This window comes from Trichechus manatus, unplaced genomic scaffold (genome assembly GCF_000243295.1).
Source record: "Trichechus manatus latirostris isolate Lorelei unplaced genomic scaffold, TriManLat1.0 scaffold00038, whole genome shotgun sequence".
Lineage (NCBI taxonomy): Eukaryota > Metazoa > Chordata > Mammalia > Sirenia > Trichechidae > Trichechus > Trichechus manatus.
The window spans coordinates 16,874,890-16,890,380 of NW_004443974.1; the positions used below are offsets into that span (position 1 = coordinate 16,874,890).

Sequence of the window (15,491 nt, forward strand, 5' to 3'; positions counted from 1 at the left end):
GCTGAGTTCTTTATCTCTTCAGTTGATGTTCTAGGGTTTCAGGATTGTTGATTCTCTGTTTGGCTTAGTTTTTCAGATCTTTGTTGTGGAGGGACAGCGTGGTGCTTCTGCCTAGACCGCCATCTTGCCGGACCTCATCACTTATTGTTAAACCCCTGTAATGGGTGGCTAGGTGGAGTGGGTGGAGCCACCAGTCCTCAGGCCCATGATGTGGATAGCTGAGGACCCTGCTTAATGGGCAGGGTGGTGTCAAATGTCATGAATTTGCCACTCCCCGTTAGCTGTTGCAGTTGAAAATAGACTTCAGGTATATACCCTGTTGTACTATGCTAATGAGGGCCTACGCTGCTGAACGGGCCCACACGGGTCTAGGCAGGGGTGAAAGGCATTCAAAGTCCATGGACCGCTTATGCCTGTGCCTAGGCGAACGGGCAATGCCTTCCCCGAGTTCCCAGCTTAGGGGGCGTGGCGATTTTTTAAAGCCACAAGACTGGTTTGGGCAAGGTTAGTCCTGAGCTCTCAGCTTAGGGGAGCTGGTAGTTTTTTTGTTTGTTTGTTTGTTCCGTCCCCAAAGCTGGGAGACTGGCTCGGGATTGACAGGTCCCACTTCCTGCCTAGGGGGCGCCACAACTGCTAAACACTGTCAGCATCGGAGCAGAGCGGGGACCGGGTAGGTGAGGGGAAGAGAGATACTTCTCCCTTGTGGAAGTCCCAGAGGGGAAAGGGTTATTTTGATCCCGTGAGGTAGGTTAGGCGCTTGCACTTAACTTTTGGCAGATCCAGCACCGCTTCTCCCGGCTCCGGAGGCTTGTGCAGTCTTTCCGCTGCTAGGTTTCTCCCGACGTGGTAAAACGCATCCCAGGCATTACTGCTTGCCTCAACCCGCGTGCACCAAACGGTCCAGCCTGCAGGGTGCCGGCTAAGTCAGGTCTGGCACTTCTTCGCCACTTCTGAATTGTCTCTCCCCCCACCTGCTGCTAAGTCCAACTCCTCATCTTTGTCCTTGATGTTCAGGGCTCCTAGACTGTCAGATATAATCAATTCGCTTTTTTTTTCGGGTTTTTGTTGTAAGATAGACCAAAAGAAGTGTCTGACTATTCCATCATCTTGGCCTTGCCCCCTCAAAATAGATTAAAGACCTAAATGGGAAAATTAAAACCATAAAATTGTTAGAAGATAATGCAGGGGCAATGCTGTCAGGCCTAGGTTTTAACAATGAACTATCTAATATAATAACAATAGCACAAACAGCAAAAGACAAAATAAATCAGACCTCATAAAAATTAAAAACCCTTCTTCATCAAAAACTTTACCCAAAAAGTGAAAAAATAAGCTACCAACTGGGAGAATATCTTCAGAAACCATGTATCTGACAAGAATCTAATAAACAAAATATATATACAAATTTCAACAACTCAACAACAAAAAGACAAATAACCTAATCATAAAATGGGCAAAGGACTTGAATAGACATTTCACCAAGGAGGACATTCAAATGGCCACTAAACACATGAAAAAAACTCAACGTCAGTAACCATCAGAGAGATGCAAATCAAAACCACAGTGAGATACCATTTCACTCCCACTAGGATGGCTAAAATAAAACTTAAAAAAACAGAAAACAACAAATGTTGGCGAGGATGTGGGGAAATTGGAACTCTTATCCATTGCTGATGGGAATGCAAATGGTACAGCTGTTGTAGAAAACAGTTTGGCGGTTTCTCAAAAAACTAAAAATAACACTATCATATGACCCAGCAATTCCACTCCTAGGTATATACCCAAAAGACTTGAAAGCAGAGAGTCAAACAGAGATTTGTACATTAATGTTCATTGCAGCACTATTCACAATAGCCAAAAGGTGAAAACAATCTAAATGTCCATCAACAGATAAATGGACAAACAAAATGTGGCACATACATACAGTGGAATGCTACTCAGCCAGTAGGAGAAATGAAGTCTTGATACATGCTACAGTATGGATGCAGCTTAAAGACATTATGCTGTATGAAATAAGTCAATCACAAAAGGACAAATATTATATTACCTCACTTCTATATAAAAAAAGACCCAAACCCACTGCCACTGAGTTGATGCTTACTCAGAGAACCCTATAGGACAGAGTAGAACTGCCCTATAGGGTTTCCAAGGCTGTAAATCTTTATGGAAATAGACTGCCACATCTTTCTCCCTCGGAGTGGCTGGTGGGTTCAAATCACTGACCTTTCGGTTAGTAGCCAAGTGCTTAACCACTGCACCACCAGGGCTTCCTATAAAAAAGACAAGAACAGGCAAATGTATAGAGAACAGAGTTTATTGGTGGTTGCCAGGGGCAGGAGGGAGGGGGAAAGGGGGTTATTGCTTATGGAGTACAGAATTTCAGTTTACAGTGATAGCAAAATCACATTGATTAAGCGTATGGTTGCACAGCCAATTAATGTAATTGCTGCCAGTAAGTTGTACACCTGTAAAAAGCTGAATTGGCAAAAGTTATCAAGTGCTACTAAAATAGAAATACCACAAGTGGATGGCTTTAACAAACCATCCACTTGTATTTCTGTTACACCAGGGGAAGGCTTTCTCTCTCTGTTGGCTCTGGGGTAAGGTCCTTGTCATCAATCTTCCCCTGATCTAGGAGCTTCTCAGTGCAGGGACCCCGGGTCCAAAGGACATGCTCTACTCCCTGCTCTTCTTTCTTAGCGGTAGGAAGTCCCTTGATTTCTGCTTGCTTGTTTAATTTCTTTTATATCTCAAGAGATTAACTCAAGATACAACCTAATCCTGCAGATTGTGTCCTGCCTTATTAACATAACTACCTCTAATCTTGCTTATTAACATCGTAGAGGTTAGGATTTACAACACATAGGATAATTACATCAGTCACAAAATGGAGGATAATTATATAGTACTGAGGATCATGGCCTAGCCAAGTTGACACATATTTTGGGGGGACACAATTCAATCCCTGACAATATCAGACAATATTCTGATGTGATGCATACGATTTTCACTGGCTAATTTTCAGAAGTAGATTGCCAGGCCTTTCTTCCTAGTCTGTCTTAGTCTGGAAGCTCCACTGAAACCTGTCTACCATGGGTGACCCTGCTGGTATTTGAAATACTGGTGTCATAGCTTCCAGCATCATAGCAACATGAAAGCCACCACAGTTCAACAAACTGACAGATGGGTAGTGAGTGGACTTTAATAATTGCACCCGCTGTAATGTGCTGTTAGGGGGCAGAACATATACAATGCTCAGCACAGGATAAGTGCCCACGAGACTGCAGGCTTCTTGGCTGCAAGATTGTCCCCAGCCCCAGCACCTGATAGACACAAAGTGAGTGTTTGCTGAATGAATTATGCAAGGAATCTGCTCCTGCCATGGCTTTTGCAGGCTAGGGAAGGGTCTTCACCACCCTGGGGAGATTTGCTCTGCAGCCCTGTTAGGTAGGCACCATGTAGGGGGAGGGTGATGCTGGCTTTTCCAAGACCTCAAGCCCTGTCTGGACTTCCCTCTAGGCCTTCGACACCCTTCTTTGATCTGCTGCAGCACCGGTACCAGCAGCTGTGGGTGCAGGAACAAAAGGCTGCCCAGAAAGCCATTAAAATGGAGAAAAAGCACAAGGTAAATGTAGCCATCACTCCTGGGTGGCAAGTTGTTGGGGTGGGAGGAGAGAAAATGGCTGACCCAGGCAAAGCTCTGATTGATATCTGCATATGTTTGTCATTGGGTGGAGTGAGGAATCAAGTTGCTTATTGCTCTGCTAACCACGCATCAACGAATTTTTAAGCTGGAAAGGATCTTAGCAACTTTCACGTTCAATCCCTTTAAGCTCAGAGTGTGTAAGGGACTGGCCCAGCTTGCCAGCAAATTGTTGCTGTGTGCCTCCAAGGCAGGATTAGAACCCAGCTCTCCTGATTCCTGCCTGGGGGTTCTTTCCACCAAACTGCTTCGTGACTTCAAAAAAAACCAAACCCATTGCCGTCAAGTCGATTCGAACTCATAGCAACCCTATAGGACAGAGTAGAACTTCCCCATAGGATTTCCAAGGAGTGGCTGGTGTATTCAGACTGCAGGCCTTTTGGTTAGCAGCCAAGCTCTTAACCACTGGGCCATCCGAAAATCTGCTTTAAATCTAAAACCGATCTGGTCTAGATGGAAATGTGCCCGGTACTATCTGTAAAGAACAAGGAAAAGCTAAAAGTGAAAACCCGCTTCCAGGAGATTGCTTTAAAGAATACATTCTATTAAACTTTAGGAGTACATTTTGTTAAAATTAATGAATAGACCCCAGGCTAAACACTTCATGTACAAATATATAAAAACATGGCAATCCCATGTGTATCTGAGTAGAACCATGTTCCATGGGGTTTTCTTTCTTTTTTTTTTTTTAATATAATTTTATTTATTTTGTTGTTGTTGAGAATATACACGGCAAAACATACACCAGTTCAACAGTTTCTCCACATACAGTTCAGTGACATTGATTACATTCTTTCAGTTGTGCAACCACTCTTACCCTCCTTTTCTGAGTCATTCCACCTCCATTAACATAAATTCACTGCCCCCTAAGGTTGCTATCTAATCTTTTGAGTTACTGTTGTCAATTTGATCCCATAGAGAATAGTTCTTAAAAGAGCATAATGCTCAAGGCAGACATTTTTTACTAGTTAAGCTAAACAGTTCTTTGGTTTTAAGAAGACTTCAAGGGATATTTTTGGTTTAAGGTTTGAAGATTATCTCAGGGCAATAGTTTCAGGAGTTCATCCAACCTTCGTGGCTCCAGGAAATCTGGAGTCCATTATAATTTGAAATTCTGTCCTGCATTTCCCCCCTTTTGATCCGGATTCTTCTATGGAATCTTTGATCAAAATGTTCAGTAATGGTAGCTGGGCACCATCCAGTTCTTCTGGTCTCATGGCAGAGGAGGCAGTTGTTCATGAGGGCAATTAGCCACACATTCCATATCCTCCTATTCCTGACTCTCCTTCTTCCTCTGTTGTTCCAGTCTACAGACCAATTGTGCCTTGGATGGCTACTTGTAAGCTTTTAAGATCCCAGGCACTATACATTGAACTAAGAGGTAGAACAGAGGTCTAAACATGTTATTAGGCCAATTAACTAGGATGCCCCATGAAACCATGACCCTAAACCTCCAAACCAAGAAACCAAATCCCATGAGGTTTTCAGTTGTACATAATCAGCCTCAGCAGCTACTCTTCCTTTCTTTTTTTTTTTTGTCGTTATTGTAAATATATCTATCACACAGCTTTTGCCAAGTCAACTTTTTACAGGTGACAGCTATTATAATAATCGGCTGTGCAACCCTATCCTTAATCAACGTGATATTTCTATCACTGTTAACCCCTCTCCCCCTCCCTCCTGCCCCTGGTAACCACCAATCAACTTTGTTCTCTATACGTTTGTCTTTTCTTGTCTTTTTATATAAGTGAGGTCATACAGTATTTGTCCTTTTGCAATTGACTTATTTCACTCAGCATGTTTTCCAGCTCCATCCATATTGTAGCATGTATCAAGACTTCATTCCTCCTACTGGCTTAGTAGTATTCCATTGTATGTATGTACTACATTTTGTTTAGCCATTCATCTATTGATAGGCATTTACATTGTTTCCACCTTTTGGCTATTGTGCATCATAGGGTTTTCAATGGCTGATTTTTTGGAAATAGATCACCAGGCCTTTCTTCCAAGGCACCTCTGGGTGGATTTGAACCACTAACCTTTCAGTTAGCAGCTAGAGCTTAACTGTTTGCACCACCCAGGGACTCTGTACATTATACACATCATCTCATTTATGCCTCCCAAAAGCCTGTGAGGTGGGTGTTATCCCTATTTTCCAGGTGTGGAAATCAAGGCTCACAGAAGTGGGGCCATGCATGGGGAAATTTGCGCTGAGGCCTGACCAACTTCCAAACCTGTGCTGTCTCCATTGGGCGGACACTGCCAATGACTAATAATGTGAATCATTAGCAACTGGCAGGAAGTCAGCCCAGCAAGATTTTTTACTTGCTAATTTGCATTGCTGTGCATATTGAAAAGACTAAAATGGTACTTCCTTTAAAATATTCCTAAATTCAGACGTTCTGAGAGCTCACATTGGCCTCCTTTCAGTCGCTCCAAACTGATCATCATAAAAATCAGAACTGCTTTGTGTTCACAAAGTGCTTTACAGATTTCACTAAGGGCATGGCTTTAACATCACTGGTTGTTCCAACCACCACAACCACCACTGCCCCTAAGCCATGCTCTGTGCCAAGTACCAGGCTGAGCACACCCCCTGCATTCCTGCATGTAGTCCTTTCAAAAACTCCATGAGGTCAGTGACATCATCTCAATTTGTTTCATCTTCATTTGGGGAAACTGAGACTCAGAGAGACTAAGTGACTTGCTAAAGGCATCAGAGCCAGGCCTGGGCCCAGGCGTGTCCAGCCCCAGAGGCCAGGCTGTTTTGAAGGCCAGGTCCTGCATCCTACTGATTATGCGAAGCCTCAGCAAATCCAGAATTGGACAACACCTGTGATGTTCTAGGGCCAAACTGGGTACCGAAAGAAGCTTAGCAGAATCCTGGTCCCCTCGGTTATAGAGAATCTTCCTGATGGGCCGGTGCTGTGCAAGGGAGGGGCTGAGGGCTCCTCAGGCCTGTGGCTGGGTGCAGAGGCCTTTCCTGCTGTTCTCAGCATCCCTAACCCACGCCTACCTCGGCAGTCAGTGAAGTCTGAGGGGCTGGCTCTTTAAAGAGCACAGCATCATAATAACATTTTAAAAGCAGCCCATGACTAGTTTATTCGTTAATAGCTGAAGCAAGAATCAGCTTACGATGGTAATGACCAGTTTCAGAGGGAGCATTGCCATTACAAGCTGTTTTATAGCTCAATATTACAGCCATGTTTTTTAATTAGCAGCTATTTGTTGACAACCGAGAGTGTCTGCAAAGCCACGGAAACCTGAGCTTCTGGGGACCAATTCTCTGACTCTAGAAAATGATCTTGTAGAGAGTGTCCCCCCTTTTTTAGCTGAGCCTCCCTTAGGCAGCTACTGTGAGTGACTCCACCCCAAACACCCGATTAGGAACTGGTTCTAGCACCAGGCGTGTGACTTTGAGTGAGTCACCACTGTGTTTGGGTCCCGGTTTCCTCACTGGGCAAATAAAGAGCCCAGATTAAATGAGGGCCTGCTATGCCGTGCCCAGCACATAGCAGGTGCTCAGTAAACACTGTTGAACCAACTAAACATTCTCTTCCTGCTCCTAGATTCTTTGTGGCTGCTAAATTGTCTTACAAATAGTTATGTACCCACCAATTGCTGGGGGACTGTTGTCTGAGGCTGATAAGCAATTTACTGGGGTTGATGAGCTTGTTGGTTTGCAAGGCCAAATTACCACCAACCAAGGGGAAGCCTGTCTCTTCCTCGGGAAGCCCTGGATTTTGGACAGTGATGCCCCAAATGCAATTCTACCCCAATGCTACCATTTAGTGAGCAATTGTCTTGCACCAGACACTCTGCTCAAAGCTTAACTCAGTGAATCCTACAACAACCCCATATGTTAGGCATCAGTACCCCATTTTCCAGAGGAGGGAACTGAGACTTAGAAACGGTACGTGACTTGCCCACATCTGTCTAATTCCGAAGCCCAGTTGTACGTTCTATACAACGTATCGGTTACCATTGAATTGACTCCAACTCATGGGGACCCTATATGTGTCAGAGTAGAACTGTGCTTTTTAACCCCTCACTAGACAGCCTCACTGCTTTAAAAATTTTTTTTTTTACCATCTACTCGGCTCAAAGATAAAGTTTCAAAACTCTGTTCTAGAAAGTAGAGAGGATAAACAGATCCAAAGGGCCTGTAAGTTACCCACAGACACATTCAATAAAATTAATATAATGGCTTAATAACATTAATCAGTAAAAGGAGTTCAGCTCTCATTGGTTGTCTGTACCTTCTGCATGCCTGGTTCCAGGGGAGGTGTTTAATTGTGGGGGTCACTGGAAGTTTATCTGGCTCGGTCCTGACCCTCAGAAAAAAGCTGCTTTGAAGGAAAGACCAAACATAACCCAAGTGAAGCTTGGGGCAGATCCAGATTCTGTGGGCCCTGAAATGTATACAATCTGGGGGCCTGATGTAAGAAAAAGTATACAAAAGCATATTACTGTTACAATTTTTACAAAAACTTAGGGCCATGTGAGCACATGACCAGGGCCCCGCCAGGGCCTTAGGTGGGATCTGTGTGCGTAAGGAGCCCCAAAGCTCAAGTAACATCAGCTTCATGGAAAATCCACCTACACACAAAACAAACAGCAAGTAGCACAGCATGTTTGTTGCAAATGTTTATTGAGCTTGGCTCCAGCCAGCAAAGGCTCAACTCAACTGGCAGCCCCTGTCCCCAAGGCGCAGCCACAACAGTCTATGAGAGACAGCGATGGGACAGGTGGGGAGAGGGGAGGTTCACTGTGTAGGCAGGGGTATGTGGGGGGGTGGGGTCAGAGGGCCTGGGTCCAACCCTCATCCTACTGCTTAAAGCTGTGGGACCTTGGGAAAGTGACCTAACCCCACTGAGCCTTGTTTTTCCCATTTTTAGAATGGGGATGGTATGTAAGGGGTACTGCAAGTACATTATAGAGTCCCTGGGTGGCGCAAATGGTTAAGCGCTTGACTACTAACCAAAAGGTTGGAGATTCAAATCCACCCAGAGGCTCCTCAGAAGAAAGGCTTGGTGATCTGTTTAAAAATCAGCCATTGAAAACCCCATGAAGCCCAGTTCTACTCTGACACACGTGAGGTCTCCATGAGTCAGAATCAACTTGTCGGCAACTGGTACATTACAGAACGTATCTCCAGTGACTAGTGCGTGTAAAAGCTCAGTAAATGTTAGTTAGTATTATTAGGGATAAGTCCCCAGGTCGCTAGACTTCTCAGCGGGATTCCTGGGGCTGCCATGGCTGTTCCTGTACCCCCCCTCTGCCCATGGGACCCACAGGGGCTAGGGGACCACAGGAGAGGCTGCGAAGCGCAGACTTGCCAGGGTTCACGTCCCAACACTGCCACTTCCAGCTCTGTCTGTGGTCTCAGGCGAGTTCCGCAGTTCCTTGAGTGTCAGGGTATAATAATAACCTACCTCTAGGTATAAACAAGGGTGAACAGCTTCCTTGCTAACCTGCCTAGGGATTCTTGAATTTCCACAAAGATCAAAGACATGGGCTAAGGGAGCTTCCCTGTGCATGGAAATCCCTAGGACCCCACCCCAGCTGATTCTGAGACTGGAGGCCTTGGACCACGTGGGCTACACGACTCGAATTATGGACCTGCTGGCATTTGTTAGTGGGCACAGGACAAGCAGTTAATAAGAAGGAGCAGGATGTCCTCCATGACTCTGAAATCCAATCCTGCAAGCACCCTGTCGTAGACTCTGTAATGGGCCCCTAAACCCCTCCCCAAAAAGAAGTCCTCCTGCTCTTGAGGGATAATGACAATCCACCAAATCATGCATTTCATCATCTGAACACTGTGGAGTCCACATGACTCACCAGGCAATGTGCTAGCTGCAGGGGAAATTACAAGGATGACTGGGACACCATCCCTGCCTTCAAGACAGCTGTAATCCAGAACTCTGTGTGTTCTAGGGTGGAACCAGAAACCAGAGCAGTGCTCGGGGCCAGGGAAGGAGGTAGAGCAACCCACGGGTCTGCCACACCAAAAATCCCAACTGTCTGCCCTGTATCTCTCCCTCCTAGCATGGACTTCCCCAGGTAACCAGGTAACCCTCTTTACCTTTGCTTTTCTCTGGCCTGCAGGTGATCCTCGGGAAGCTCTATGAGACCCGGAGCTGTCAGCTGAGGAAGTATAAGCCACCAGTGAAGCTGGATGCGCTCTGGCATATGCCTCACTTCCAGAAGGTCAGAACCCACCTCCATTCGCCCCTTCCTACACCCAGGGCAGAAAGTCGGTGCCTTGCTCAGTCTCTTCCTGCATCTCCATGGTGGAGTTCTGTGGGCTTCTAACCATTCATTCATGGTGACCCCATGTGTGTCAAAGTAGGACTGTCCTCCACAGTGTTTTCAAGGCTGTGGCCTTTTGTAAGCAGTTCGCCACACCTTTCTTCCAAGGTACCGCTGGGTGAGTTCAAACCTCCAACCTTTTGGTTAATAGTTGAGTGCTTAACCATTCGCATCACCTAGGGACTCAGAATCAACACAACAATAAGTGGTTTGCTTGTTTTTGTTTTAACTATCCACTGGCATGACAACAATAACAGTAATCATAGCAATAGTAATAATTAACATGTTTTGAGTATTTCCTAAGTGCTAGGCACTGAGCTAAGTGTTCCACTTACATTATCTCATTGAATCCTCACTCACTGAGGAGGAGCTGCTGTTACCATCTCCATATACAGACGGGAAACTGGCCCGTAAGATGGCTGGTAAGTGACAGATCCCTGACCGACTGCAGAGCCTGTGTGTATGTCCATCCTGAGAGGACAGTGTCTGGGCCAAACCTCTCTATGGTGATAGGGTCGTCCTGGGCACCAAGTCTGGGGCTGGGAACTTGGGGCTACACCAATACCAAAACTTCCACAGGACGGTGTCCCCAAGGGGGTAGGAGCATAGTCTACTGGGGACTGACACAGGTATGTGACATGCACCCAGACTGGTCCAGACAAGGACCCAGAGAACCCACCATGCTCCAGCCCCAGACCTGAGCCCATGTTCACACAGCCATGTAGGGGTTCATCTTCAGCATCTTTTAGCCAGGAAAGAACCGTGTAAGAGCCATGGGCGGGGGGAGAGGGAGCGGGGGAGAGGCATTGTGCAAAGGAAGGGAAGTGGGAGATTTGGGGACAGTGGCTTTAGGATGGGAGGGGGCTGCATGTGCCCAACTCGGGCATGGTGAGCCTTTCTATCTGGCCCCAGGGGACACGCCTTGTTCCCGGAAAGACAGCTGCACAAACGTTCCCGGCCAGCCCAGGCCCAGTGCTGTGTTGTGTTAAACTGCAATTTAGACGATGAAGGGCCCGGTGCCTTCCTGAGGCTAATATACTTGAACAAGCTGCTGAGCTTCAAGGGAGAAACCTGCTTCGCCCCCCCTTGGTGTGGCCTCTCATGTCCTGCCCAAGTGGCCGCCATCAGCACATGTCAGTGACCATCCACCTCGCCGCCTGTCAGACCTCTCGGCTGCCATCTCTGAGCACACAGTGCGTCAAGGGAAGAACATGACCGAATGGTGCTCAGGAGGTGGAGAGAGCCACCGAGATGCCCCAGAGCCCCTGCTTTGTAGCCCCTCTCACCCGGGCCCTCGAAGCCGCCGCTCATCTCCAGTTTCTCTGTCTCTCTCAATCTCCTGCTTTTCTCAACCTCCCTCCTTCTTCCTTCTTTCTCACTCACAGCAGTTGGCTTCCACCGCCTCCTTCCCGGCCCCTTGCTCTGTTGCCTTTCCTCCTTTGCTCCTTCCTCTCTCGTTTTCCGTGATGTTCATGGGGCACAGGCATCCAGGATGCAGCCCGAGGAGGGACCAGGACCCATTGCTCTGACGCCCTCCAAGTGCTCTGCTCTGTGGCTTCGACTCCTGGCCCCACGCAGCCCCTTTATCTCCCATTTAGAACCTACGCATAGCTCTCAAGGCAATGGTCAGAGGAGGATGCAGGCGGTACTTCTCCCAACAGGGCAAGGAAATGGGCTTCTCCCCACCCCAGCCCCTCCACCCCCGGGCAACACTGATACTGCTATGCTGGCAGCTCCTTGTCTCACACACCTTTGTAGCCCAGTGCCTGGGCCATAGTATGAGCTCAAATGCATAAATAAACGAATGAGCTTCTACTTTCAAAAGAGAGGATTTGACTCACTGCCCATGGGTCTCTCCCAGTCCTTAGACTGTTGTTATAAACAACAATAACAAAACAGTAATGACAACCTTTTATTCAGTGCCAGGCGGAACAAACATCATCATTCCCGTTGGGCAGATGAGAGTCAGAGCAGCATGCACCTGCCTCACCCAGGACGTGGCTGGGCCTGGAACCCGGCTTTGTGTGACTGCCAGGCCCAAGCTTGTAGGCACTCCTCACTGTGTATCACAGAATATGAGAAAGAGGGTAAAAATGCAAGCCGCAGTATGTATAGGGTATTTTTCATCTTTTATGAGGACGTTCACACCTACTTCTCAGGATTCTGTGAGGCAGAGGTGCCACTGTCACCCCTGTCCTATTGACCGAGGGAAACGGGGACTTGTGTGAGACTCCTAGATCAGGGCTTGCCCCCTGGTGCTATCCTGTACAGCCCAACAGAGACCCTTAGGTTCCCAGAGTGCTGCTGTTATCACTCCCCTCCCTTCAGGAAACAACACCAATGTATTTATGGAGCCCTTACTATGTGCCAAGCGCTGGACATGCATTGTCTCTTAGGTATGATGGACCCATTCTGCTGATGTAGAAACTGAGGCCCAGAGAAGTGAAGGAATTTGCCTGGTAAGAAAGGGATCCCAGATTCGATCTGGGCTGCCTAACTCCAAGGCTGAGCTGTGATGCCTTGCAAGGACTCCTTCTCTGACCTCCAGCCCCCCACAACAGGCCCCCTTCTTCTCCATTGAGGGGATGTCTTCCCCTTTACGGCACTTTTCAACAGTGCAATTAATTAATCTGTTGTGCAATTAGTTGTTCAATTTCCATCTTCCCTGTAGAATGTGAGCACGAGAACCATGCCTGTTGTGTTCCCCAGAGCCTAGCACGGTGCAGGGCACATAGCAGACAGTCAGCAAATGTCTGTGGAATGAATGAATGAATGAATGAATGAATGAATGAATGACCAAGACAGCTCAGAATGGAGGAAGAATTTAAAAGCTATTCACAGACTGGCTGAAAGCCTCCTTCCCAACCTAAAGGCTCCAGCATGCACCACCTCTCCTAGCCAGGGACTGGGCCTGGGGTGACTCAGAAGGCCGGGTGCAGCCGGGGTCATTCCTCCCCCACCGGGTCTGCTGCTGGCATCATGAGCAAAGCCCCAGGAGGGTCTTTGTGCCTCCCGTCCCTACTGATTGGCCGCCCCACCCCGCCCCCACCCAGACCCCATTGTGAAGGGAAAAAGCGCTTCCAAAAAAGTTGAACCTGTCACAGTGATGGATAGCCTAAATGGACTCTCCCCGCTCACCAACAGATGTCGATGCTGAACTCTGTCAGAAATAATTAAACACCTTTCACATAGAAAAGCAGCAGGCAGGGGCGTGAGGCCGCTCCTCGGGCTGGGTCAACGTGCGCGCGAGCAAGCTGGCCTTCTGCACCAACTCCGCCAGCCACAAGAGAGGTGCTCCGCTAGCCGCAAGGGGGGCGCTCCGCCAGCCACGAGGGGGGTGCTCCGCGAGGGGCTGCCGAGAGCCCCGCCTGCCGCGGACACTTTGTGGGCACTTAGTTGGGTCGTGAGATGCACAGGGACCAAGAAAAGGTGAAGGAAACATCCCTCAGCACAGTTCCTTCTGTCGAGCCTCCTAGCAGCATCCTCCCAGGCAGACTGGGCTTGGAAAGCATCCTCCTTTTCTGGTCTGCGTGACCAGCATCTGCCGCGGAATGGCCAGTGCCTGAGAGGGAGAGAGTGAGGGCGGGTCAGCTGACTGCTGGCAAGTGGCATTCCTGCCAGGACATTAACACTGTGCCCCTGACCTGCTGAGAGGCCTGGCCAGTCGCTGAATCTCTCTGGGCCTCAGTTTCCTCATCTGAAAAAGGGAATGGGACTACTTTCCTGAAGGTCTCTTCCAGCAGGAAATTCTGTTTCTAAGTTCACTGGTGGTGGAACCATGTAGGTGGGGGAATGGGGACACTTGGAGGGGACACACTCCAAACCCAAGCCCTTCCTCAGAGTGGTTTGGGGACTGGATGTGAACCCATTGTCTCCCAGCCACTGAGTGGAGGAGGCACTGGGCTTTGGGCTGACACCCTCTGTGCAGGGGGGATGGGGGCTCTCTAATGCCTTCACCAGTGTGTTATAGAGTTAAAGGAAAAGGGGAGGTGTCCGAGGGGAGGGAGAGGAGAAGTGGGGTGGTGCTGGGGCACCCAGAGTGTGATTCCAGGGTCGGCCAGACCTGGGTCAAATCCAGACCCTGCCACTCCCTACCTGTCAGGTGACTGTCCTTGAGGCCAGTGGCTTTACCTGAGACCCAGTTTTCTGTAAAATGGGCTAATGCTGATTCCCTGGCAGGGTTACTGGGAGGATTGGATGAGGAGGTGTGTGTGCAAGGTTTAGCAGAGTGTCTGGCCCATGTTATGCCACTGCCATGACGGTGGTCATGGTGATCTTTCATTCACAAATGTTTTCATTGAGCACCTTTGTGCCAGGCTGTGTTCTTGGCACTGGTGGTGTGGTGGTGAACAAGCCACCTTAAGTTTATTACTGCTGCTGCTGTGTTGCTGGTGACTGGTGTGGATAGGGTGGATGGATGCACAGGTGGCTGCACAGGTGGATGGCTAGACAGGGAACATTTGGAGAAGCTCCACTCCCAGGTATCCAGTGGTCACAGATTTGAAGACACCAACCTTAGCTGGCAGCCCAAGTCTGGGGTATGGGGATGATTCGGCCACATTAACCATAACCACAGCATGGGTTGGCTCCCTGTATTCGCTTCCTAGGGCTGCTGTCATAAAGTACCACAAAGTAGGTAGCTTATAAGAACAGACATTTATTGTCTCGAAGTTCTGGAGGGTGGTGGTGTTGTTAGGTGTGGTTGCGTTGGTTCCAACTCATAGCGACCCTATGTACAACAGAACGAAACTGTCTGATCGATCCTGTGCCATCCTCACAATCCTGGCTATGTTTGAGCCCATTGTAGGGTAGGAGTCTGAATTCAGGGTGTTGGTGGGGCCATCCTCTCTCCAAAGGCTCTAGGGGAGCTTTCTTTCTTGTCTCTCCCAGCTTCTGGTAGCCCCAGGCGTTCTTCAGTTTGTACATGTGTTCTTCACATAGCCGTGCTTCCTCTATCTGTCTGTCTGTCTGTCTCTCTTCTCTTTTACAAGGACATCACTCAGATTGGATTAGGACCCACCCACCCCACTCCTGTTTGACCTTATGTTACCTGATAACATCTTCAAAGACCCTATTTCCAAACAAGGTCGTATTCACAGGTACCTGGAGTTAGGACTTCAAGATATCTTTCTGGGGGACACAATTCAATCCATGACACAATTCATTCACATGCCTTTTGCAGAATCCTCCTCAGGGCTCTTCCTAGCAGGTACCCCAGCTTGCCCAGGACAGTCCTAATTAGGGCCTGTTGTCCAGGTGTGATTATTAATAGCACCCCCTTTTGTTCCAAAAGGACCTGGTCTGAACCACACGTTCTGTGGTCACCTAATACTAAGCCATGAAAAGCAGATGGTTTATCTTTCTTTTAAAAAGGACTGAGTCAGAATCAACTCGATGGCAAGGGATTTGGTTTGATTTTGGTTTAGTGATAACTGCCCAAAGACGAGGGTCGAGTGCTCCTGAAAGCTCACGG

General features: G+C 48.0%; 1 protein-coding gene across 1 annotated transcript in view; it reads left to right on the top strand.

The window, feature by feature from the left end:
- Window positions 1-15,491, top strand: part of CFAP77 (cilia and flagella associated protein 77) — a 170,425-nt gene that overhangs the window by 131,855 nt on the left and 23,079 nt on the right. The window contains exons 4-5 of the mRNA XM_004375782.1: window positions 3,520-3,625; window positions 9,815-9,916. Coding sequence (XP_004375839.1) covers window positions 3,520-3,625; window positions 9,815-9,916 — 208 coding nt within the window. The remainder of the gene's footprint in view (window positions 1-3,519; window positions 3,626-9,814; window positions 9,917-15,491) is intronic.